This window comes from Physella acuta, unplaced genomic scaffold, assembly GCF_028476545.2.
Source record: "Physella acuta isolate Inbredline_101_S28 unplaced genomic scaffold, ASM2847654v3 ptg000018l, whole genome shotgun sequence".
Lineage (NCBI taxonomy): Eukaryota > Metazoa > Mollusca > Gastropoda > Physidae > Physella > Physella acuta.
In genome coordinates, this window is record NW_026731538.1 from 498,111 (window position 1) to 523,499 (window position 25,389).

At 36.9% G+C, this 25,389-nt stretch overlaps 2 protein-coding genes across 2 annotated transcripts; one reads left to right on the forward strand and one right to left on the reverse strand.

Moving 5' to 3' along the window:
* Positions 1-2: 2 nt before the first annotated feature.
* Positions 3-2,433, forward strand: LOC131939444 (small ribosomal subunit protein mS33). The gene is made up of 3 exons (XM_059297738.1): positions 3-124; positions 1,367-1,588; positions 2,016-2,433. Exons 2-3 carry the CDS (start codon positions 1,383-1,385, stop codon positions 2,131-2,133), a joined length of 324 nt encoding a protein of 107 aa, XP_059153721.1. The 5' UTR covers positions 3-124; positions 1,367-1,382; the 3' UTR covers positions 2,134-2,433.
* A 2,210-nt stretch (positions 2,434-4,643) lies between these two features.
* Positions 4,644-19,822, reverse strand: LOC131939273 (squalene synthase-like). The gene is made up of 8 exons (XM_059297480.1): positions 19,577-19,822; positions 17,224-17,321; positions 14,354-14,537; positions 10,745-10,873; positions 9,973-10,158; positions 7,798-7,974; positions 5,942-6,094; positions 4,644-4,883 (listed from the first exon to the last, which is right to left on the reverse strand). The coding sequence occupies exons 1-8, from the start codon at positions 19,670-19,672 to the stop codon at positions 4,704-4,706; spliced, it is 1,203 nt and encodes a 400-aa protein (XP_059153463.1). The 5' UTR covers positions 19,673-19,822; the 3' UTR covers positions 4,644-4,703.
* Positions 19,823-25,389: the final 5,567 nt, after the last annotated feature.

The window sequence follows — 25,389 nt, forward strand, 5'->3', positions numbered from 1 at the left end:
GGGGTTTAGAGGGCAGATAACTCTGGATATTATTCAACTTCCGGGAAGGGATGTCACTAAGAAAATAGTTTCAAGGATACTGCTCGCAGAAATGAATGTTGTTTGCTGAAGTAATCTGATACAGGTACGTTGACACTGTTTAGCTCACGACTACACTCCAGTCTTATAATTATGCTCACTACTAGGTCTAGAATATTAATCTAGATTCTAAAAGTCTACTTAAAATACTGCCTTGTGGCTACCTTGAAAAAACAAAAAGTTGTCAAATAGCCTACTCACACTGACTGTCACTGACTAGAAAAAAATCTAGATCTTGACTAGGCCTAGGGCCTAGATCTAGAATCTATCTAGATCTTCTAGATCTAGATCTAGGTTAGTTAGAATTAGATCTAGATTCTACTAATTCTACTGAGACTGAGTACTTCACACCGCTGCCCACTACTGCAGAGTCCGACAATCTGAGGTAATCTATCGTTTTAGGTATGTAAAATTGCCCGCAACTAGAAATGTGAAAAACAGTTGACTCCTTAAATTTTAATAATTATTTCACATTTTGAGGAGGATTTATGTTTTGAAAAATACAAAAAAAAAATGTTTCCTTGTTTCATTTATTTTAATTACCTACAACTGAATTAAAACTTTTCAGTAATAAATGAAGACTAGCAATGTTTCCAACAGATGCAACCATCATTCCATGCTCATTTACTATAGCAGCCATCTTGTTTATTATTTTTTTATTGTAGACTTATAGCGCTAACCCTAAAGCCATATAATAAATAGCACTTTATTTTCATATTACTAGCTTCAGCCGATTTTTACGCACCTCAAACGATAGATTACTGGGATCGGTTTAGCATCACCTTTTTTTATACATTAGCTAGCTATGTGTGTATTTTAGTTTACTACCAGTAACCTAGCACCCCCTTTTAAAGTAGATTCTATTATCGGACACTGGTATATGACCTTAATTCCACCCCTCAAGTTTTAGGCCTATATGATGTTGAATTAAAGGGGACAAATTCATTATTGAAATAATTTTTGTGCACTGATATAGTCTAACCTAAATAACACGAAAACAACTAGGTCACACTGATGCGGTTTGTTTGTTAACATAGTATGACTAGTACATACTACAAGAAAACATTGCTGTGAAGGAAGGCAATAGTTTTTTATTTGTTCTTTATAAATCTAGGTTTGTTATGGACATTGTAGTAAATTTTGGGTGTAGTGTTTTAAATTGTATAATCTACCCTAGGATAAATAATGATAGATTTATAACCTGTTATATATTGTTTGTATTTTAACTAAGCCTAATCAGTATAAACATAAATTATTTATTTGTATTTTTAAATGATCTTATTTTCAGAAATACAAGATCCATAATGAGTGAGTATGCAAGGCGCATAGCGTTCCTCTCAGCTCGCATATTTGGTGAAGTTGTTAAAGGAACAAGCTACAGAAATGAAAAAATTGTGAAACAAATGGCTGCCCTGCCACACCATAAAAATCCATTTTATACACACTACTACCCACCTTATCAGAAGATAGATCTTGCTATGCTAAATTTACGGAAGCATGGCTTATTCAGGTAATAAAACTTTAAAACTGCTAGTAATGACTAATCTCTTTTTAGAGTTTAGGTATAGTAATCATCAGTAGCAATGTCATTAAATAATAAGGTTCAAATTGCTTTGTCATTCATCTGTTCTGTTTTAACTGTAAAGTCCTAAATTAGGCCTTTTAATCTTATTAGTAGTACCCTTTCAAACCTGATGGTCCATGGGGAAGGTGAAGTAGAGTTCACTGTTTCAGTGACCTCTGTATGTGAAGGAATATTGCCATCAATACGATGCTCACATTCCAGCTGCTTTTATTTTCCCTAACATTAGTTATCTACCCATCATAGTTGTACTCTGGTATAATCTTGTTTTCATCAATTAGTTAGGCTATTGACTATAGGAAAATACTTTCATTAATGAGCCGAAATGATTCATGTTTTTAATACTTTCCTTCAGAGACGAGCATCAAGATTTTGTTGAAGAAATGACCAGACAAAGAATACTACGTGGCAAAGTAAAGCCAAACAAAGGAGAAGGAAAGAGAGCCATGAAGAGGAAAGCAAGTGGTCAATGAAGAGGGAAGCTAGTGGTCAATGAAGAGGGAAGCTAGTGGTCAATGAAGAGGGAAGCTAGTGGTCAATGAAGAGGAAAGCAAGTGGTCAATGAAGAGGGAAGCTAGTGGATAACTTGTTTGAACTGTATTGTGTACATGTTTATAGTTGGCTGATCTGGATGTGGGTAGCCTATGCTTGACTGTTGTATTTGTGAGTGTTCAGAGAGAAATTTTTATTTGAGAGTAGATGGATACCTGATTTTAAATGTTTATGTATGTGATTGTTAATAAAAAATCAAATTCATAAAACGTTGCTTATTTTTCATAAAGCATATTTTTGTTCTGTGTATTGTTATAATTTCCTACGGGAGTACAATAGGTAAACATTTCCTGGTTGTTTTTTTATATGTGACTCATGAATGATAATGAGAATTATGGGTTTGGATCTGTAGATTATCCTTGAGTCATCCCAGCTCTATTTGGTAAATCCATTTTCTGCATATTACTGATAACAAAAATCATTCTAACTGCGTGTACTACAAAAGCAATTTAACTGTATCATAAAAAGTGGCAACATTTGTTTTTTATCCTGTGTTTGTGTCAGTGAGAAAAAAATTGGATAACTAAATAGGAATGGAGATGTTAACTGGACCATAAAGAAAGTCACATTTTTTTAAAAGGGGGGGGGGGGGGGCTTCATTCCTTTTGCATATTAAAAAGTAATGTTAGAAACTGAATTTTAGCCAATATTTTGCTCTTTTTCAAAGTCCTCTTATTTTGTTAAAATAGATAAAAACAATGTGTAGGCTGACCTCAGTAAATATTTTTGAAACAAATTTCTGTTTTTAAGAAACAAAAATTAGAGTTTTAGTAGGCTGAGATTCCATGTAACTTTTCTGTTGGGGTGGGAGGGAAGGTGTATTGTCTTGCTCCAGGATATATATACTTTACTAGCCGTCCCGGCCAGGCCCTGCTCTGGCTTCTGTGAAAAACCTTTCCGTTAAAGACCATTACCTGTGTGTTTAGAAATCATCATAAACCCAGCATTGCCCACCCAAACCACAACCAACCAAAACAACAAAACGCAAACATAACGCTAACACAATTAGAAATACAAACGAAAACAAAAACCTAACAACAAACCCAACCACAACCACAAACACCAATACAAACACAAAGAAAAAACAAACGAAAACAAAAACCTAACAACAAACCCAACCACAAACACCAATACCAAAAAAAAAACAACGAAAAAGCAAACGAAAACAAACCAAATCCAAACGCAAAACCAACCAAAAACACAAATACAAACCCAAACAAAAAAAAAACGCAAACAAAAACGAAAAAAGAAAGAACAAAAACGAACCAAATCAAAACGCAACCACTAACGCAAACCCACCTAAACACAAAGAAAACACTAACGCGAACATAAACGCCCGGGGCAGAATCGCCTGTTTTAGCTTAATAAACGACTATAGTACCCCAACTTATTCATAGTTTTTGCACTCACTTAAACGAACGCGCCTGTTTCAATTTAATGAACAATTATAATACTCCAAGCTTATCCGTAAAATACCTACAACATTTGCACTTGATCAATCCCCGCTAATTATGTAATTATTTTTTTCCCAACACCAAAACAAAGTAATTAAAAAGTAAATGCTTTTCAACTAATGCTATGGTTTTATAAAGGGAAGTAATTGTGTTTGCTTTATTTATCAAAGGGAAGTAAGCGCTATAGGACTAAAGAAAGACATAATTAGAATTTTTGTAAAAGATGATATTTTTTTTAAAACTTGTGTTTAATGAACATGCCGACAATTATTACTATAATTTGAAAAATGAAAATGATTTCCCAACACTTTTAATAGTAATTTTTTAACTCATAAATTTAGACAACTGCGCACGATAATTGATCTAACACTTAAATCCGTAGAAATGCCAACGACAAACATATGCGTTACAGAATTGAGCTTTATATATTAGATACACATCAACACAGATATATATTTGTATATAAAAAAAAAAAAAAACAAAAAAGAAAAAAAAAAAAAAAAAAAAAAAAAATATATATTTGTATATATATATACATATATTTATATGGGACGGGGTGGTCTAGCGGTAGAGAGCTGGCCTGCTAACCCGTAAGTCTTCGAGTTCGAATCCGGGTTCAAGTCACTAGACCGTCCCTGAGTCCACCCAACTCAGATGGGTACCTAACTCACATTAGGGAAAGTAAAGGCGGCTGGGCATAGTGCTGACCACAATATCTCTTAATATGCCGAGGTCACTGAAACAAGTGAACTCTACTTCACTTGCCCCATAGACCGTCAGGTTTGAAAGGGAAACTTACTTACATATATTTATACATATATATACAGTGCAGTCACAGTATTACATTCTGTTACTCCAGTTAAATTGATCATACTTTAATCATAGTAAAAACAAAAATTTTAATTCCTTATTGTTTACAGACAACATTGTAATTATAAATAACCATGCAATTCTGATACACTTTGGTTTAAATATAATTTAATATACCACACAGCAACATCCATTTTTTTGTTTTCAAGCATCCACTACAGCTCAAGTTAAAAATACATCAATATAAGAAGGAAGGTGATGGCTACAATCACAAGAAGGGGACCAAGAAAGTGAATGCTTGTGAGTGAGTTCTGTGGCTTAGGAGTTTGTGTGAAGCTCAGAGCTACTTTACAGGCTTGTCTTGTGGTGGCGCTGTTCGGATCCTCATTAGGTACACGGGCTAAGATCTGAACACAAACAGTCTTGTTAGAATATTGTGTGCATTCATTTTTAAACATGAAAAACAAAATCCCATTTACAGATGCTAAAATACTGAACACTATTATTTTAACAGTAAATATCGTTTATTGTAAGCTATTAATTAAGTGAATTAACGTATTTTACATTTCTTGAATCGAGATCTCAGTTGCTAAGACGTGAAGAGTCTTACTGCTTTATGGCCCGATAAAAGATGTCATTTCTATATGCTGTTCACTGCCATCAAAATCTATTCATTTTCGTTCATCACAAACAATATAAACTCTCCTACATCGTACAAAATCAGCTGACCGCCACATAGATACCCCCGCCCCCGAACGGAATGGAACTTATATAGAAAACATACTTTTACCAGTGTTAGCCCACCCCCCTTCCTCCCTCAGAAACACTGTAGATGAGTACTGAACAACTTTGTTAAGTCACATGAATAATTAATTCCTCTATGGGGAAATCAATGTTGACCTAGTCCATCTTTTTAACATATAGAACCACTGTGTCCCTAACCCTAAAGCGCACTTAAAACCCAGATACAAAACCATGTTTCGCTGTAATGTTTGTGGTGTTGGTTTATAGAGTTTATACTATTTATAGTGATAGAAAAACAAAGATTTAAAAACAAGAATCGGATTTTTGCTCCGGTTGTTCAGATCTCAACTGACGATTCCTAATACACCTTACAAACGCCAAAAGGGAATTTACTCCATGTTTCTTAACATGACTACCATGGTTAGCTCCCCTGTATGTTGTGAAATACGACACCAACTACCTGATCTGTGCAACTTCAGATGAGGTTTTCTTTTACTTTTAGGCTCTTTTCTCCAGAGGGAGGCACTTACAATTTTCAGTGGGGAGAAAGGGGCACTTGAATTTCTGAGTGGGGGGGGGGGGGGGGGAGACGCTGGGTAAAATATATACTTTATATATAAAGTATTTTAAGAAAATGTCCTCCCAAAGAGAATCTCTGCTCCTTAGATCCCAGAATATTTTGAGACTCGGAGTACTGAAGTAAGAGCACAATCATATCTACCTCGGAAATATAGCGGGCATTCATGGCCTTGACTTTATCAATGGAGGTCGAGTTGAGCATGATGTGGGCAGCCTCCCCCTTCCTGATCTTGACGGCCCCGTGAAAGACCTTCGGGTTGTTGTAAAGGCTGCTTAGTGTGGCGATCCCCATGACCTGTGGACATGACGTCATCGATTAAGGGGGAAGGCTCCGGTAAAAAAAACTTTTTTAATACTCGTTAGAAAACAGTTATTTCTTTACAGCTTTATTAAGATACATCCGCATATGCTTTTCCACTAAAAAAAATTTTGAAAAAATCTTGGTAACTATGACAACGGCGGCCATCTTGAAAAATTAACCCCTTCGTAGGTTTTCCACCATTCATAAAGTATTACACTTTAAGCCCAATAAACAATCAATTCATAATATTCTTCCATATTTTGGGGTAATCAGCTAAAAATTTTAAGTGCATATCTTCAAACTAATTTTTTATGAATTTTCAAAATTTGTGTCCGTTCAAAACACTTAACTTTGGGGAATTTTGGGGCATTAAAACTAGTTTTTTTTTACCGGAGCCTTCCCCCTTAAAATAGATTGACAGCACTCAGTGCATTGGCAACTTTGATTGGAATAGCCCAAATAACCCTCGTTTTTTTTTTTCTTTTTGTTTGTTGTGAACTTTATCATGGAAAGGGATAAAATATGTTCAACTTTTTTGTTCATAAGTATTGTGTGTGAATATGTTATGCGAAATATGGCCTGTTCCGCCGACTTTACTTTCCGAATGTGTTTTGATATTCTATGTCCACTCAAGAACACCTGGATTGCAAAGCATCAGTTGATTGATTTTTAGAGATGTCGGTCTTAGATGATTTACTGATCTAGCTAGCTGGTCTCATCTGCCCGGGGAGGGGGGGACCGAACTTGGGGCTTTCATGTTGTGTACGCTATCACACGTTCATGTCGTTTACATTTGGTGTATAGTGTAGTTAGTGATAGAGCGTGTTGCGTGTACTCTCGTTAATCGGACTATCGTGCACCATCCATTCCTGAGTCCACCCAGCTTTGATGGGTACCGGTAGGTAAAACAGAGTGTCGGAAGAATAATCACCATTGCCTACACAGTCGAACTCTACTTTATCTGCGCTACGTATGAAAATGTGATTTGCTACAATTACAGATCTTCCGTAACCGCTCAAGTACCTTTTCAAGTCGTTATGTTTGTTTGTGTGTTTGTACAACTCACTTGTTGTGTATTCAATGAAAATGTCCTATGCGTGTCCTGATACAATTTAGTGTTTAGTTATTTATTAACGTGTTTTGTGTGACGACCTTGATTACACGGTGATCAGAAAAATGAGCAACCAAAAACTGCGCAACTAAAAACTGCGCACAAAAATGTGCGCAATGACCACATTTGTTTTTTAAAGTCGAGCATTTATAGGTATTTACGAAGAGTGACTACTTGTAGATTGTAGAATAATACAACATATTACATCGAAATACAACACAACGTAAGTGTATTAGTTCAATCAGTTTGTGTTTGCGCAGTTTTCCTATTGCGCAATGTTCTGGGAATATCACTTGAGCTATGACGTCACACATCACAAGTACATTAACCAAAACTCAAACCTGAGGAATTACAAAATTAATAGCCGGGGATCGGAAGGAAATGGTGGAGGCCCTATGTCCCATAAGGAGCAAAGAGGACTAAGTCAAGTCAAGTAAGTGAAGTCCTATGTCCCATAAGGAGCAAAGAGGACTAAGTCAAGTAAGTCAAGTCCTATGTTCCATATGGAGCAAAGAGGACTAAATCAAGTCAAGTAAGTGAAGTCCTATGTTCCATAAGGAGCAAAGAGGACTAAGTCAAGTCAAACCTGGGGTATGGCGAAGAACGTGAGGCACTCCTGACTAGGGCAGCGGGCCAAGAAGTCCATACATGACGGGATCACCTCCAAGCCCAGTGTAATGAGTTCATTGAGACAGGCGCGACCTCTGTCTTCTCCATCAGGACTGGTAAACTCTCGGACATCGGAGGCGTATTTCTTCCACACCTGTAGTACGACATAGAGCCGGTAGTGTTAAGTCGTCAATGAGTTTTCGTAACAAAAAAAAATTATATGCATAAAGGAGCTAATAGAGTATTGTGTCAAAATAGAAACTACAGAATTAGTCGCTCAAAGAATATGGCATAAAAATAGATAACAACATTTAAAGCAAAAGAAGATTATGATTGATCTGTCGTTACGAACATTGCATCAAAATAGATACTATTTTCCATGTCGTTTAGAGATAGTGGCACTAATTGTATGTCGGTCAACTTTTTGCACTAAAACTTTTGTCAACCTTGGACTAAAACTTCAGTCAGCCTTGGACTAAAACTTCAGTCAGCCTTGGTCTAAAACTTCAGTCAACTTTGGTCCAAAACTTCAGTCAACTTGGGTCTAAAACTTCAGTCAACTTTAATCTAAAACTTCAGTCAGTCTTGGACTAAAACTTGTCAACCTTGGACTAAAACTTCAGTCAACTTTGGTCTAAAACTTCAGTCAAATTTGGTCTAAAACTTCAGTCAGTCTTGGACCAGGGGCGGAACTACAGTGCCGCCAGACCCCGCAATGCGGGGGGGGGGGGGGGGGGGCCACGACGTTTAGGGGCCCAATTCCGACCAAAAAACAATGAATTTTCTTTTCATAAATAATGTTGTTCGTGCACCTTGATAGTGGTTTTGTAAAAAAACAAACATGTCTACTATAGCAGTGATTGTTCTACAGTAACTAACACACACTGTTGCGTAGAAAAATATAAAATTTTTAAGAGCTCTACTTTGAAAGATAGGCAAACGTTCACACTACTTCCATGACTTACTGCCCTTCATTAAAACACGGGTGCCCATAAAACTCATTTAAATAGTTTTGTACTATGTAAATTAAAGAGCCATTTATTCTCTTAATTATTATTTAAATAAGGCATACTAAAAAAATCCTATGCTATAAAAATGAATGTATTCAAAACTAATAATATAAATACAAAAAAATCATAAAAATAAACATAACGCAAGAAACCACTGCAAAATCAAGCTTACGTGTTTATATGATTTTGATCAGCCAGCATTTGGACGCATGTTTTGTTTTATTAAACAAATGAGTTCGGACTTATTGGTGACCTTGTTGTCTGGTTCGTTATATCAGAGTGGTTATACATTGCAATAAAATAGATTAAAATACTCAGGTAATAGACTATATAAAATTTAGAGAAGCGGGCTACTTATATATATATATTTGTATGTATGTGTATATATATATATATATATACATATATATATATATACATATATATATATATATATATACATATATATATATATATATACATATATATATATACATATATATATATATATATATATATATATATATATATATATATATATATATATATATATATATATATATATATATATATATATATATATATAGGGGGGGCCCAAAAAAATTTTTTGCGGGGGAGCCTTTTTTTCTAGTTCCGCCACTGTCTTGGACTAAAACTTCAGTCAGCCTTGGACTAAAACTTCAGTCAGCCTTGGACTAAAACTTCAGTCAGCCTTGGTCTAAAACTTCAGTCAACTTTGGTCTAAAACTTCAGTCAACTTTGGTCTAAAACGTCAGTCAGCCTTGGACTAAAACTTTAGTCAACTTTGGACTAAAACTTCAGTCAACTTTGGTCTAAAACTTCAGTCAGTCTTGGACTAAAACTTCAGTCAGCCTTGGACTAAAACTTCAGTCAGCCTTGGACTAAAACTTCAGTCAGCCTTAGACTAAAAAGAAACTCAACTTAGGACTATATATCACTTACTTTTGGACTAAAATCTAACTCAGCTTCTCATTAAATGTCAATTAACTTTGTACGAAAACGTCACTCAATTTTCGACTACTAAAACGTTAGTTATTTCCGACTAAAACATGAGTCTGCATTGAATTAAAACGTCAGTCAGCCCTGGTCTAAACCTCAATAGATTTTAACCAGAAACCTAGCCCCCCCCCCCATGGACTTACAGACTCCGGCCATAGACGCTTCCTGCCAGCCTGCAGATCCTGGTAGAAATCCCTCAGATCGTTGGTGACCTGTATCAGGATCCCGTAGTCCTCTATCACCTTCCTCTCAGCATCACTCACCGGCTGGCAGGCTCGAAACATCTCGAAGACTTGGGTGGCGGGGATCCCAGTGGCGTAGCGAGTGTACTGGGATACAAGTAGAAATGTAAAGTTACAATTTCAAACCTGATGGTCCATGGGATAGGTGGAGTAGAGTTCACCTAATTATGTGACCTCTGCATATGAATGGACGGTGTGTGATCAGCAATATGCCCAGCCGCCATTACTTTCATTAACGTGAGCCAGATACCATTATGATACCATAAACGTTTTATATATATATATATATATATATATATATATATATATATATATATATATATATATATATATATATATATATATATATATATATATGTGTGTGTGTATATATATAACGTGTAAGATACATTAAATTACAATACGAATAGTAAAATAAACAGTAATATTAGCGTCTTGACTTCTGTTCTTTAAAAAATAGATAAATAAATTTTAGAATAATACACATATATATATATATATATATATATATATATATATATATATATATATATATATATATATATATATATATATATATATATATATAAGTACAAGCATGGCATAAAAATATTATGATTATATATTGTTTTCACTTTTCATGCCGTTTTCTTGTTGCTGTTGTTTATTCCCAAATAAAAGCAAGCCGGAATACCTTTTTGAACTCTTCCACATTTCGATATGGCATATCCTGCGATGTAGACAAACCTTCTCCGATCTCTGGCACACTGGCTAGTATCGTCTGCTGGTACGATACGGACAACAGACTAAACTCTTTAGAAATCTGGAAATACAAAGAGCACAAGTGGTGTTGCTAGTTCAGTCAAAGTTAGATGCACACGATTGGCTATGGTGTAGCACGAACAAATAACATTTGTGAAGGATGGCATTTCAAGTTCCATTTGTATTTAAAATAAATCGATGAGGCCTAGCACCAGCCTTTATGTGCCGACTAAAATATAGTTCTTGACTTTTTACTTTCTCGTATATACGAAGTATAGATAAAGTATTGTAATCGTGCAAAAAAAAAAATTGAGATTTTTAGAAATCTCGACGTTTTACACCTCACTGATACGGAAAAACATAATTTTGCAATCTTGTCCGTATGTCTGTGTGTGTGTCTGTCTGTCTGTCTGTCTGTCCGTGTGTAAACACGATTACTTGAGTACCGTTACAGCTAGGTTGATCAAATTTCATATATAAGTATTTTATCAAAATCGTAGACCGGTATCAACTTTTGAGCAATTTTCGATAACCGGAAGTGGTAATTTTCCTACTTTGAATTTTTCAAACCTATAACTTGAGTACTATTTCAGATAGATAAATGAAATTTCACAAGTAAGTAAAAGATCTAATTCTCTACCTTCTGTTAACTTTTGAGTAATTTCCGTTGACCGAAAGTAGTAATTTACGCTACTTCCGATTTCTCAAAAAACTAATGTAAATTTTTAAAGTACTAATAATATTGCGCACTATTATGCACTTTTTTATTTGCCGTTCACTTGGTGTGCAATTCTTTTGTCTACGAGATCTATCTTTATACTACTAAAACTCAACTTTGTTTACATGTTTGAATATTTATTTGTTTGTCTGATTTCGTACTGTAAGGAAACTGCTGTATATGGGGGGCTGTAAAATGGTATGTAGGTAGAGAATAATTTTTTTATTGCAGACAGACTATTAATCGCACATTTATTTAAAGACGTTAATTAATTTATTGATTTATTCATATGTAGATTAACCACATTTTTTTTAAAAAGATTAGAACAACCACTAGACTCGACGGAACCATGACGTCACAGTTTTTTGTCTACTTTTTTGTACAATAAAATGGCGGCGTCTATCGAAGAAAATTGTGTTCCCATTCAAAAGTTTAACGCGTTCTAAACAGGGGCGGAACTACAGTGCCGCCAGACCCCGCAATGCGGGAAGGGGGGGGGGGGCACGCCATTCAGGGGCTCAGAGCCGACCATAATAAATTTTTTTATAGTTAAAAAAAAAGTAAATATTCTTTCATTTTTGACTTGATGGTTGTTTTGTAAAAAATTACCGTAGTTGCGGTTGGATTATCTTTATTCTATAGACACCACCCCACGCTCTTGTATATTCTTTTTCCCTTTGTTTTTGAACCACTGTGAAAGCCGAGTCTTTCTCCTACAATTAAACTTATCAAAGATAAGCAAACGTTCAAACCAATTCCATGACTTATTTCCCTTCTTATTAAAATAGTCAAATAGGGGTAATCATAAGCTCCTTTTAATAGATTTGTACTAAGCAAATTGAAAAGCAATTACTTCTCTTAATTATTATGCTTTTTATAAAGTAATTACTTAAAATGACAATGTATAAAAGGGAAATGTATTAAATCAATAATTTTAAAAATTAATAATATAAATAAAAAAAAACATATAAATAAACATAGCACAAGACACCAGTACTTATACAAAGCTTTCATGTTTTATATAATTTTGACCATCTGGATATTAGGTAGGTGCAAATCGAAAGTTTGAGGGAGGGGGGGGGGGGTGCAAATCGAAACCTTTGTCCCCTGGTGACGGGAGGGGCTGCTCGCCTCTGGAAGGAGTTTGTCGATTTAAAATAGGTGGTGCCCGCCACCCTACCGATATTTTAGAATGTGCTCTAGAGAAAAAAAAGGTTGGGAACCCCTGATCTAGATTCTAGATCTACTAGATTCTAGACTTAAGCAAACGAGTCGTAGAATGTAGATCTAGATCTAGATAATTTCAGACCTTCTTTATTTTATATAAATATTTGTTTGCCTAATTTAAGATAAAATTTAATTTGAAAGTTACTACTACTAGACTTAGATCTAGATCTATGCGCGTAAATCAAGTTGCATTAGGAGACTCAAAGTATTAAAGTATAGTATAAAAATTCATCTGTGACGTCACGAGTAAATAGCAAAGTTGTTAGTGTTATCGGCTCTAATGCGGGTGGCACAGGTTCTAGACCAATTCGTCAATGACAACTATTTTTTCAATTTTCCATATTTTATTTTTTAGATGTGAATGATAAAGTTGCCTATCTGAACTTGGCGGGATACAGGGCAGGTGAAGTAGAGTTCATCTGTTGCTTTGTCCTTAGCATATGGAGGGATAGTGTGGTCAGAGACATGCTCGGCTGGAATCGTTTTTTAAACGATAAAAACATGTTGTCTGAGACTTTGCGGGACACTGGGCAGGTGAAGTAGAGTTGAGTAGGTCACCTGTGACGTCAATATATGAAGGGAATGTCCGAAATCGGTGTTTTCGGTGTTTTTAAAAGATAAAAAACATATTTTTAAATGTGGGGTCTGTTTTTTTTGGGACGATAAGTGACACTGCAGTAGCGTAGTGAGGGGGGACGACATATTTCCCCGGGCGCCGACCTTAGGGGGCGCCAAAATGGGTTGGAAAAATAAATTGAAAGGTTGAGGGGGTGCAAATCGAAAGTTTGAGGGGGGGGGGGGTTGCAAATCGAAATCTTGCGGGGGGGGGGGGGGGGGGTTCAAATCGAAAAGTTTGTCCCCGGGCGCCGGGAAAGGTCGCTACGCCTCTGAGTGACAGACGTGATGTTTTTTGATGGATGACCCCCGAAACCCACAGTTATCCAACGGATGACGGGTAGTCTAGTTTTATTCTATTTTTAAAACTTTAAGTATTTAAAATGGATTAAAAATCATGTCTATAGCCCGAGTTCCCATTCCCTGTTGTTTTATATAAGAATATTCGAGAAAGTGTTGGGGAGATCACTCCCGGTTTATTTTAAATACATGTTAATTTCTATTAACGTACTCTCAGGAAACGTATAAACTCGTATTAACTGTATAATAAATTTAAATCATATAACAGTTTATAATTTATATTTTAAAATCTATATATTATGGTTAACCCCCCTCTGTGGTCAAAGCCCCGTTGCGGTCAAACCCCTATGGTCAAAGCTCCGCTGCGGTCAAACCCCTATGGTCAAAGCTCCGCTGTGGTCAAACCCCCTATGGTCAAACCCCCTAAGGTCAAAGCCCATCTGTGGTCAAAGCCCCGCTGTGGTCAAACCCCCTATGGTCAAAGCTTTGCTGTGGTCAAACCCCCTATGGTCAAACCCCCTATGGTCAAAGCACCTGTGGTCAAAGCACCTATGACCAAATATATATATATATATATATATATATATGTGTGTGTGTGTGTGTGTGTATGAGTTTGTATGTGATAGAGGGTTATTATTGTCGCACCAATCTACCCCCCCCCCCCCCATATACAAGACTTACACATGGAAACTGTTCCAACACAACAGCATCCTTGTCCTGACTCTGTGTATAGCGCCAGTTCGGGTCCTTGACTATGGTGACGAACGTTCGCAGGATGGAATACTTGACGTTCGCTGGAATGGTCATGTCGTCCTCGATCGTGTCCATGGCACGGAGAATCAGGTAGTACACGCAGATGGCATCTCTGGAAATATTGCGTGTTTGTTAGTGGTGTAAATAATATGAAAATGTCATGTGTTCGTTATTGGAGTCAGCAGTTGTGAAATGTCATGTGTTTGTTATTGGTGACAGCCATTTGAAATATCATATTTTTGTTATTGGAGAAAGCCATAGGGAAATATCGTGTATTCATTATTGGAGACCAGTGGCGTAGCGAGGTCGGGTGTCACCCGGTGCGGCACTTAATGGTGTCACCCCCCAGAGGCATAGAGACCCTTCCCAGGGACAAACTTTCAAGTTTTCGATTTGCACCCCCCCCCCCCTCAAACTTTCGATTTGCACCCACCCCCTCGAGTTTTCGATTTGCACCCCCCCCCCTCGAGTTTTTCTCTATATATTTTGCTATTTTTTGCCTTGGTGTCACCCCCCCTAAATGGTGTCACCCGGTGCGGTCCGCACCCCCCCGCCCCCCCCCCCCTCGCTACGCCCCTGTTGGAGACAGACATCGGGATATATCATGTTTTTGTTATTTAAGAAAAATTAAAGTGTTTGTCATTGGAGTCAGCCTTTGAGAAATATCATGTTTGTTACATTAAGCAATAGCTGGAATGACTCAATGGCCGGCATCCAGAAGTCTATCTAGCATCAAAGCCAAACGGCTAATAAGATTAACCCAGAGGCGTAGCGAACCTTCCCGGCGCCCGGGGACAAACTTTCGATTTGCACCCCCCACTCGAACTTTTCATTTGAACCCCCCCCCCCCCGTCAAACTTTCGATTTGCACCCACCCCCTCGAACTTTTAGGTTGGAACCTCCCCCACTCAAACTTTCGATTTGCACCCCCCTCGAACTTTTGGTTTGCACCCCTCCCTCAAACTTTCATTTTGGCGCCCCCCTAAGGTCTGCGCCCGGGGACATATGTCCCCCCCCCCGCACCCCCCCCCCCCTCGCTACGCCTCTGGATTAACCTGGACTAAAAAAACTGACTGACAAAATGACTATTTCGACCAAAGGTGGACAGACAACAGTACAATTTTGACTTCAGACAGCCGAATGTCCAAAATGAAAAAAAACAAGTTAATTAAAAAGTCTAGTGACATTTAAGCGCAATTTCCTTATGTTATCTAAAAATAGCTCTGTCGTAGCGTAAATCAAGAGCAGGGTTAGTAAAACCATTGGTTAGTTATTAAAACGTTTTTTTATTAATTTTTTTTCAGTATTTACATGTTTTTTTACAATAGAGTTACATGACTAAAAACCATTTTTGCGCCCTTGCTACCGAACGTGATGTCGCAGCCATTGAACGTGATGGCGCAGCTATTGAACGTGATGACGCGTGTGGTGTAGTTGGATAAAAATGCCTACTAATTCGGTCCAAATTTTAATTAATTAAAAAAATTTTTTGTGACCGAACGAAAGGATATTTTTGAAAACTTTCTTCGGCAATATTATTCTAAATTATGGCAGGAATCGATTGGTAAATGTTTCAAGTCGCTAAATGGTCTGGTTGCCGAGATATGGGCCAAAAACTGCATTTTTTCGAGTTTTTTTTGGCTTTTCCGGGAAATCCATGAAAGAAACCCGGAGTTTTTTTGGCCTATGTTCATCCTCGTAACTTGCTTAACATAATTGCTTTAGAACTAGTCCTCGATATTGCTTCGTTGAGGAGGAGATACGACTTAAAGCTGCGGACACACATACATCCATACATTAATTCATCCATCCATTCCCAGAAATGACGAGTTAATAAACGCAATTCTCCAGAATGGAAATGGACACAAGCGAGAAAAGTCTCAAAGGTATTTGAGAGGTGCATACATTAATTTAAAAATCTTGCACGACGTAGTTACAATTAATATGGTTATAAAATCCTGTCTGTCTGGTTTTTTTCGGACTTTACTAAAGATTGGACGTATTTGATGTTTTTAATATTTTCGGTAACTAAATAAAAATAAAAAAAAAAGCAAAAACAATTTCGTTTTCACGTGTAATGGCGACATAAACAATGGCATCCTGCTATTGGATAGGCCGATATAAATTTTATTGTACACATTGTAAGCTAAAAATAGAAAACTAGGTCATGGGGTTTTAAATTTGCATTGTTATTTAAAAACTTGATCTGCAAAGTTTTGTAAACATCCGGTTATAACTTAGGCTTGATGAAAATAAATAGAAATGTAGCCTTAAACTCAACAAATTATTTTCAAGTTCTCTGGATTTGCAACTTTTATAGCATTTATTCTAAAAATCTAAAATTTCTAAATTAATTTTAGGCTTAAGTTTTTATTTTTTATTTTTTTTTACGGTCTAAATCTAAAAAGCACGTTTTTATTCCATGTCAACAACACTATGGAAGGAATCTCGTCAACTCGCTTGTCTCCATTGCGCTAAAAACAATGACTCAATTTATTTCCTCTGCTAAAAAATTAAAACGTGCAGGTTTTCCGAAGTTAGTATATCTAATTTCACTGAGCACTAACCATAAACTTAACCCAATGTAAAATGTTGAGTGTTCTATCAGTGATAAATATACGCGACTACAAACAACAGAATAGATAGTACATGTATCCAAGTATATATTAGATGTATTTAAGTTTGTATTAGATTAGATATTAGATTATCCAAGTTTATATTATATTAGATGTATCCAAGTATTAGATGTATTTAAGTTTATATTAGATTAGATACTAGATGAGCATTAGAAATCTTACCTGAGGGGTGCCTTCACGGCACTTATAACCAGGTATAAACTCCGAGCTGAATGCTTGAGCAGCTCATAACACTTCTTCAGTGAGGGCCTGGTCGTTTCCTGTAAGGGAGGATTCGATCAGATGTTGTGGGAACGGTGTGGTCGGGTAAGTTAGAGTTTGGCTAGAGTAAGTAGAGGTTCATCACGTACTTATACTTGGAAATGTGAAGGCACCGGATTTTGTACTGGTCAAAGGTCTTCGATCACTGGTAGTCGAAAGGTTCCCTCTCTCCGTGACTCTCCTCTTCATGACTGCGCTCTTCATAACTCCCCTCTTCACGACTCCTTTCTTCATGACTCCTCTTCATGACTCCTCTCTTCATTAATCCCCCTTCATGACTTCCCTACATGACTCCCCTCTTCATGACTCCCCTTCATGACTCCCCTTCATGACTCCTCTCTTCATTAATCCCCCTTCATGACTCCCCTACATGACTTCCCATCATGACTCCCCTTCATGACTCCTCTTTTCATTAATCCCCCTTCATGACTTCCCTACATGACTCCCCTACATGACTTCCTTTAATGACTCCCCTTCATTACACCTCTTCATGACTCCTCTCTTCATTAATCCCCCTTCATGACTCCCCTTCATGACTTCCCTTCATGACTCCCCCTACCTGACTTCCCTACATGACTTCCCTACATGACTCCCCTACATGACTTCCCTTCATGACTCCCCTTCATGACTCCCCTTCATCACTTCCCTTCATCACTTCCCTACATGACTTCCCAACATGACTTCCCTACATGACTCCCCTACATGACTCCCCTACATGACTTCCCTACATGACTTCCCTACATGACTCCCCTACATGACTCCCCTACATGACTTCCCTAGATGACTCCCCCTACATGACTTCCCTACATGACTTCCCTACATGACTCCCCTACATGACTTCCCTTCATGACTCCCCTTCATGACTCCCCTTACATGACTTCCCTACATGACTTCCCTACATGACTCCCCTACATGACTTCCCTTCATGACTCCCCTTCATGACTCCTCTCTACATGACTCCCCTTCATGACCCCTTCATGACTCCCCTCTACATGACTCCCCTTCATGACTCCCCTCTACATGACTCCCCTTCATGACTCCCCTTCATGACTCCCCTCTTCATGACTCCCCTCTACATGACTCCCCTTCATGACTCCCCTCTACATAACTCCCCTTCATGACTCCCCTTCATGACTCCCCTCTACATGACTCCCCTTCATGACTCCCCTCTACATGACTCCCCTTCATGACTCCCCTCTACATGACTCCCCTTCATGACTCCCCTCTACATGACTCCCCTTCATGACTCCTCTCTACATGACTCCCCTTCATGACTCTCCTTCATGACTCCCCTTTTTATGATTTTCATATCTTCATGACTCCCTTATTTCACAAATACGGATCGGATTTTCCGCACCAATTATCAATTTTATTCCAGAAAAAATACTGACTTAGCAAACAATCCTCCGTCCTACCTCAGCTAATGATTCCCGATTGTTTTGTCTTTTAAAATCTAATTTTACATGTGAAAAAAATGACTTGTCGCAAACTTGCGTTCTCCCTACACAGCCATTTCTAGCAACTTCTCTCGTTTTTTTTTTTTTGGTTACTTTATTCCGTTTAAATCTGACTTCGTTTACATTTGCAACTCCATAAAAATGACTGCCTAATTTTTCTAGTTACGGATTCTAGCTTTTTCCACACTCTTAAAATATTATATATATATATATATATATATATATATATATATATATATATATATATATATATATATATATATATATATATATATTTATTTATTTATTTATTTATATATATATATATATATGTATATATATATATATATATATATATATATATATATATATATATATATATATATATATATATATATATATATATCACTGCCTTCCCTTACTCCAATTCAAGCAACGCCCTAACAACACCAAATATGACCATCTCAACAACATCGACAATAACAACATCGGCATCAACAAAATCAACACCATTAACAACTTATCACCAACAAGATGACAACAACATGAACAATAATAAAAAACGGCATCAACAAAAACAACACCAACAACATCATCACTAAAAACAGTAACAACAAAAAAAAACAATAACAAAAAAGGCATCAACAAAAACAACGCCAAGAACATCATCAACAATAACATCATTACCAACAGTACAATCATTGACATCATCGTCAGCCACGAAAACCACAACAACATTTGATACAAATTTAATCAAAGTTAACAGATTATCGACGTGCCACTTAATCCCTTACCCGAAACAAAAAAAAAAATCTTACCTTGTCTAAAATCGTCGCCTTGTCTGTTATATGAATTTTTAATTTGATCAAAGACCTCATTTCGTCCAAGCTTTTAAACAACCTGGTGATGTCCATTTTCTGGAGTGTCTAAAATATCTACTTCACCCACTTTAATAAAACCAACTATCGTTGAAAAATTCACACACGCCAACAAATTTTATATTGCGTATAAATTGAAAATTTCGCTAAATATAATTTGAAATCATAACTGGTCGATTACATTTAAGTGTATGAAATTTTATTTTACACTGCAACTTATTTACAGCTTAACGTCCATTTGACCACGCCCCTTTTTGACCTCACGTGATATTAATAGCGCCGCTCAATAAAACATCTGTTGCTAAATGAAGGCGGGTACGTACTAATTAAATTGAACGGATATATAGATATTCGACTATAATTCATATTAATTTATTAATGTTAATTAAGTAAACATAATTTAAAAAAAAAAAGGTTTAATGAAAGCAATCTTGTTAGTAAATGCGTTGGTAAATTTAGAAGAGGTCCATTAATGACGTCACACTCCAAGTGAGTTCGGAATTTTGTGACGATGTGTGGAATGAAGGGGGGGGGGGGGGTGGAGCGTGGGTTCAAAAGTTTGATGAGACACTAGCATTTAAAAGAAAATTGTAGAAACTAAACATTTTAGCATTAATTATTTTTTTATAGACAGTTTTTAAAATATTGTAATAGAAATTGACTCATACACTCAGTGTTAAAAAACTTAAAAATTAATTCATTTAAAAATAACAACAGAACTTTCTTTTTTTAGGAGGTTTTAAGCTTAGGCATGCCTTAATTTTAGGAGAGAGGGGGGGGGGCGTCTTGCATTTGTGACGATGTGTGACGGTAGGAAGTAAGGAGGGCAGGTAAAAATGGTCAAAAATTTGCATGACGTCATTAATTTATGTGTCACGTGCCCAATAAACAGTGAGAGTTTACCGCACGGCGGAAATGCTGTGAACCACGAGAGCTGAGTGACGGAAGTGATGACATGGGCTCTTGCAGAGTTTCTCTTCGGCATCTCACTGTACATAGTGTGTGTAGAGGGGCGGGGGGAGTGCCGTTTACTTTCTCCTCCGGACAAAAAAAAAAAAACAGACCACATATATCAATTAACAATATTTACTCTAAAATTATTACCTCCCACGGAAATTTTTAGGGTGCCCCTCGGAAGTTTTTGGCATACACCCCCCACCCCTCCACACACACACACATATACATATACATATACATATATATATATATATATATATATATATATATATATATATATATATATATATATATATATATATATATATATATGACATATATATATATAACATGAAGAGAATGTATGGATCGTGTATATTTCCGCCATTGAATGCCAGTCTAGCGACGACACGGAAACGTTTTTTATTTCTCAATTTACTTTTTACTTTTTCCCATCCCTGTTAAGTGGGATCGATTACGTGCTATCGAAATTAACGGACGTACCTTGACTTGTCGATCAAGTATTGTTTACACTCCAGTTATCCCCCCGCCCATCCCCTGTATAATTTGGCGTGCAAGTCAATCTTCAACACGTATGTGCTAATTGGTTTTAAGCCCGAGAAGTACTCAACACTTATCCCGCCCAGGTATCCGAATTTCACTTCAAATTATACAAAAAATATCTATCAAGCTGCGCTAGTGGTATCCGAGTTCAATGAATATTAATTATGTATTTATTTTTATTCTCAGCTTACGTAGTTTAAAACCTTTAAGCTATGAACTAGGGGGAGGGGGATTGTAGGCGGTTCGGTCTCACATCATTTAACGATAGTTAAAATTAACATTGCTAATTGCTTGGTGAAATAAATTTAAGATTAAACTATACTGAAACGTAAACAAGTGGAAAGATATATTTAGATGTAACAGTGAAAAAAAAAATCCCACAGTTTTCGAAGCTAATAATCAATTTAAAAAAAATAATCAGTAAAAAATGCATTTAATATTTTTAATCGAATATAAACTATCGGTAAACGACTGGTTACAATTAAGTAAAAGAAAAACTCATTTAAGATAAAATGAAGACATTTGGGTGATCTTTATGTGAACTTTAGGTGATCTTTGGCGATCTTTGGTGATCTGTAGGTGATCTTTAGGAGATCTTTGGTGATATTTGGCGATTTTAAGTGATCTTTAGGTGATCTTTAAGTGATCTTTGGTTGATATTTAGGTGCTCTTTAGTTGATCTTTAGGTGATCTTTGGCGATCTTTGGTGATCTGTAGGTGATCTTTAGGAGATCTTTGGTGATCTTTGGCGATTTTAAAGTGATCTTTAAGTGATATTTGAGTGATATTTAGGTGATCTTTAGTTGATCTTTAGGTGATCTTTAAGTGATCTTTATGTGATATTTAAGTGATCTTTGAGTGATATTTAGGTGATATTTAGGTGATATGTAGGTGATCTTTAGTTGATCTTTAGGTATCTTTAGTTGATCTTTAGTTGATCTTTAGGTGATATGTAGGTGTTCTTTAGTTGATCTTTAGGTGATCTTTAAGTGATCTTTGGGGGATCTTTAGGTGATCTTTAGTTGATCTTTAGATGATATGTAGGTGATATGTAGGTGATCTTTAGTTGATCTTTAGGTGATCTTTAAGTGATCTTTGGGGGATCTTTAGGTGATCTTTAGTTGATCTTTAGGTGATATGTAGGTGATATGTAGGTGATCTTTAGTTGATCTTTAGGTGATCTTTAAGTGATCTTTAAGTGATCTTTAGGTGATCATTAGTTGACACTTTATATTTATATAACTTGAATGTCTTCACCAGTCTGTTGGTTGAAAATCATAGCCTGGCTGCATGTATTTTATCGACCATGTTTCATCTCCATCTTGTGATTTGTAAAATCTATAAATAACCTGACGCTGTTGGTTTTCTTGCAACTTGAATAGCGCATTTGAAGGGTGAACATTGTCTAGCTTTTTGGGGTGTATGTGTGTGTGTGTGTGTGTGTGTGCTTGCGTGCGTGCGTGTGTGTGTGTGTGTGTGTAACCTAGATATTTAAAAAAAAAAATTGGTTTAGGTCTGCGTGAGAGCCTAATTGATTTTAAATTGGAGGAGGGGGGGGGGGGGGGGTAAGGAATATTCGTCGCTTACTGTTTTAATGACCTTTCAATGCCCCCTTATCTCTAAAATTTAAAAAATCATATTTTTCCTATGGCAAGCTAGACTTGCATAATGACGCTTACAAAACCACGCAACACCTAATGGTGTAGAGGTCACGATGTTCTCCAGGGATAAGAAATGTTTGTACGTGTCTGTGGTTTTAAAAAAAGTGTACATTCGGTTAAGATCCAGGTGTAATATAAATGTTGCTTGTTACACTCGCGGGACGGAGTGGTGTAATGGTAGAGCGGTCGACTGTGAACCCGATCGGATTCCTGGCTCGAATCCGTAATTCGTCCCTTATCCACCCAACTCTGATAGGTATATGACTCACCTTAAGGAATGTCAGGGGGGTAAACTTGAATTCCCCCCCCCTCCGCAAGAGCTTTTACTTTGTTTTTTCCATTCACGCCTTTGATGGAACGTTTTTCTTCTAATTCCAGACATATGAATCTATATATATAATTCTCTTCATGGAGACCATAGAAAACACCAAGCTGTAAGCGCGCCTAGCAGCCCCCTTCTCTTCTTCTCTAGGCATATCCCTACCACCCCACCCCTACATGGTGTGGTGAGCTGTGGTTCACGCTAAATGTTTACAATCGTAGAGCCGGGTTTGGTGACGGCTATTAGGGGCAGATAATTTAGTTTGAAACGATTTTAAACTTAGGGAAGGTTACTAAGAGGAGGCTCGTGTTAAATATTTGTTTAAAGACTACACTATTTTTCTCACGAATGTGTCGTGTGTGTGAAATGTGGAAGAGGGGTGTAATTGTGCCTGCTCACAGTTAAAAACTACAGGTGGCGCTCCCTATTCGGGCATAATAATAAGCGTTTTACAGCACACGCATACACTCAGATAAGGTTTTAACTATATCTTTAAGTTTTTAAACATGTCAAAGATAACTAAGCATCGACTACCCACCAAGATTTTAAAAGTTGCCTTTCATCTGCTAGCATCGCTTCTATTTTGTTAATTACCATTTCCTTTTTGTCTTTACACACGTTATCTCTTGCTCCTTTGCTCGATTAACTGAGTTTATATCTCGTCTCAACACAGTAGGTGGTCATACGTTACACATGTGTCAACACACTGCGATAGTGTAACACACTTGCACGTGTCGTGCACATGGACACTTGACAACCGTCTCAGACACAAACACATTAACACAGTGTCACATACAACAATACTGTCATATAACACTACACAAATAAAATAACAGCCCATCCATACGTTTTCACACATTAACAGCCCCTGACTGTCTTTCTATCCTTTGAGTCTCTCTCCTTCAGCCCCTGTCTTTCTATCCTTTGAGTCTCTCTCCTTCAGCCCCTGTCTTTCTATCCTTTGAGTCTCTCTCCTTCAGCCCCTGTCTTTCTATCCTTTGAGTCTCTCTCCTTCAGCCCCTGACTGTCTTTCTATCCTTTGAGTCTCTCTCCTTCAGCCCCTGTCTTTCTATCCTTTGAGTCTCTCTCCTTCAGCCTCTGACTGTCTTTCTATCCTTTGAGTCTCTCTCCTTCAGCCCCTGTCTTTCTATCCTTTGAGTCTCTCTCCTTCAGCCCCAGTCTTTCTATCCTTTGAGTCTCTCTCCTTCAGCCCCTGTCTTTCTATCCTTTGAGTCTCTCTCCTTCTGGCTCTGTCTTTCTATCCTTTGAGTCTCTCTCCTTCAGCCCCTGACTGTCTTTCTATCCTTTGAGTCTCTTTTTCAGGCTCTGACTTTAGTTGATTCACTGCACAATCGTGGTTATCAACAAACTCTTGTGTTTCTCGCATTCTCTGACATAATCTGTCTTAGTTAATCTTAAGGTATCGGTTTTACTGTAATAATTTATACTTCTCTTTCTATAATATTATGTTTACCCACTTATACAAGCAGAACACTTAGTAAATCAAATACTCAATATTTCCCCAACATAAGATAAAGGGGAGTAGCCCAAAACGAAATTGACATTGAAGAATTACAGAGTTGTCTTTCCTACCAGTAACACTAACTCAGTTTTTACTTTTTTCTCATGATTTAATTTACACGATGCTTTCCCTTTGTTCGTTAAACACTTTGTTTTTATTGTGCAAAGTTGTCTACATATAACAGTGTAACGTAAATCCTTTCAAAGAAGACGACAGTAGGGCAGGTAAAGAAGAGTTTACGAGCTTTTTATGAACTCAGCATATAATTGGATGGTGTATTTCTTTATAATTTTCTTTCCCTAACTCAGGTTAGGTACTACAGAGTTCGTGGTTGGAAACCGAGACTTTCGGGTCAAATGTTTTGTCTAAGCTATTCACTGAGTGTTTTTTGGTATTTCGCACACACAATACAAGGTGTACACAAATTTTTTTCTCCTTCGAGGGACTGTTGTTTAGGGTTACACATGGTTGGCTCTACCCCCCTACCAAGCTATCCCATGTCCTTTAACAGTTATGTTAACAATTTATAGTGCTGACACATTTGGGTGATTTTGGTTTTACATCGCTATCCGTATGTGAGCTATATTTAGATTGAAATAGGTGCAGTTCTAATTGACGTATGACTTGCTACTGCCTTACAGACGTTAGCTGATTGGTTTAGGATATATAGAAGACACTGAAAAATTTGAGGATGACTGACTAACTCGGTGGCTAAATGACTGACATTTTGTGACTGACTGGTTTCTAA

What these genes read in the sequence shown, in the direction of transcription:
- LOC131939444 (XM_059297738.1), top strand. Translation starts at nt 1,383, where the DNA reads ATGAGTGAGTATGCAAGGCGCATAGCGTTCCTCTCAGCTCGCATATTT. An exon ending in CGGAAGCATGGCTTATTCAG is followed by an intron (nt 1,589 to 2,015) that starts GTAATAAAACTT and finishes ACTTTCCTTCAG; the next exon opens with AGACGAGCATCAAGATTTTG.
- LOC131939273 (XM_059297480.1), bottom strand. Translation starts at nt 19,672, where the DNA reads ATGGACATCACCAGGTTGTTTAAAAGCTTGGACGAAATGAGGTCTTTG. An exon ending in AGGCGACGATTTTAGACAAG is followed by an intron (nt 17,322 to 19,576) that starts GTAAGATTTTTT and finishes CCTCCCTTACAG; the next exon opens with GAAACGACCAGGCCCTCACT. An exon ending in TGTTGGAACAGTTTCCATGT is followed by an intron (nt 10,874 to 14,353) that starts GTAAGTCTTGTA and finishes TTGTATTTCCAG; the next exon opens with ATTTCTAAAGAGTTTAGTCT.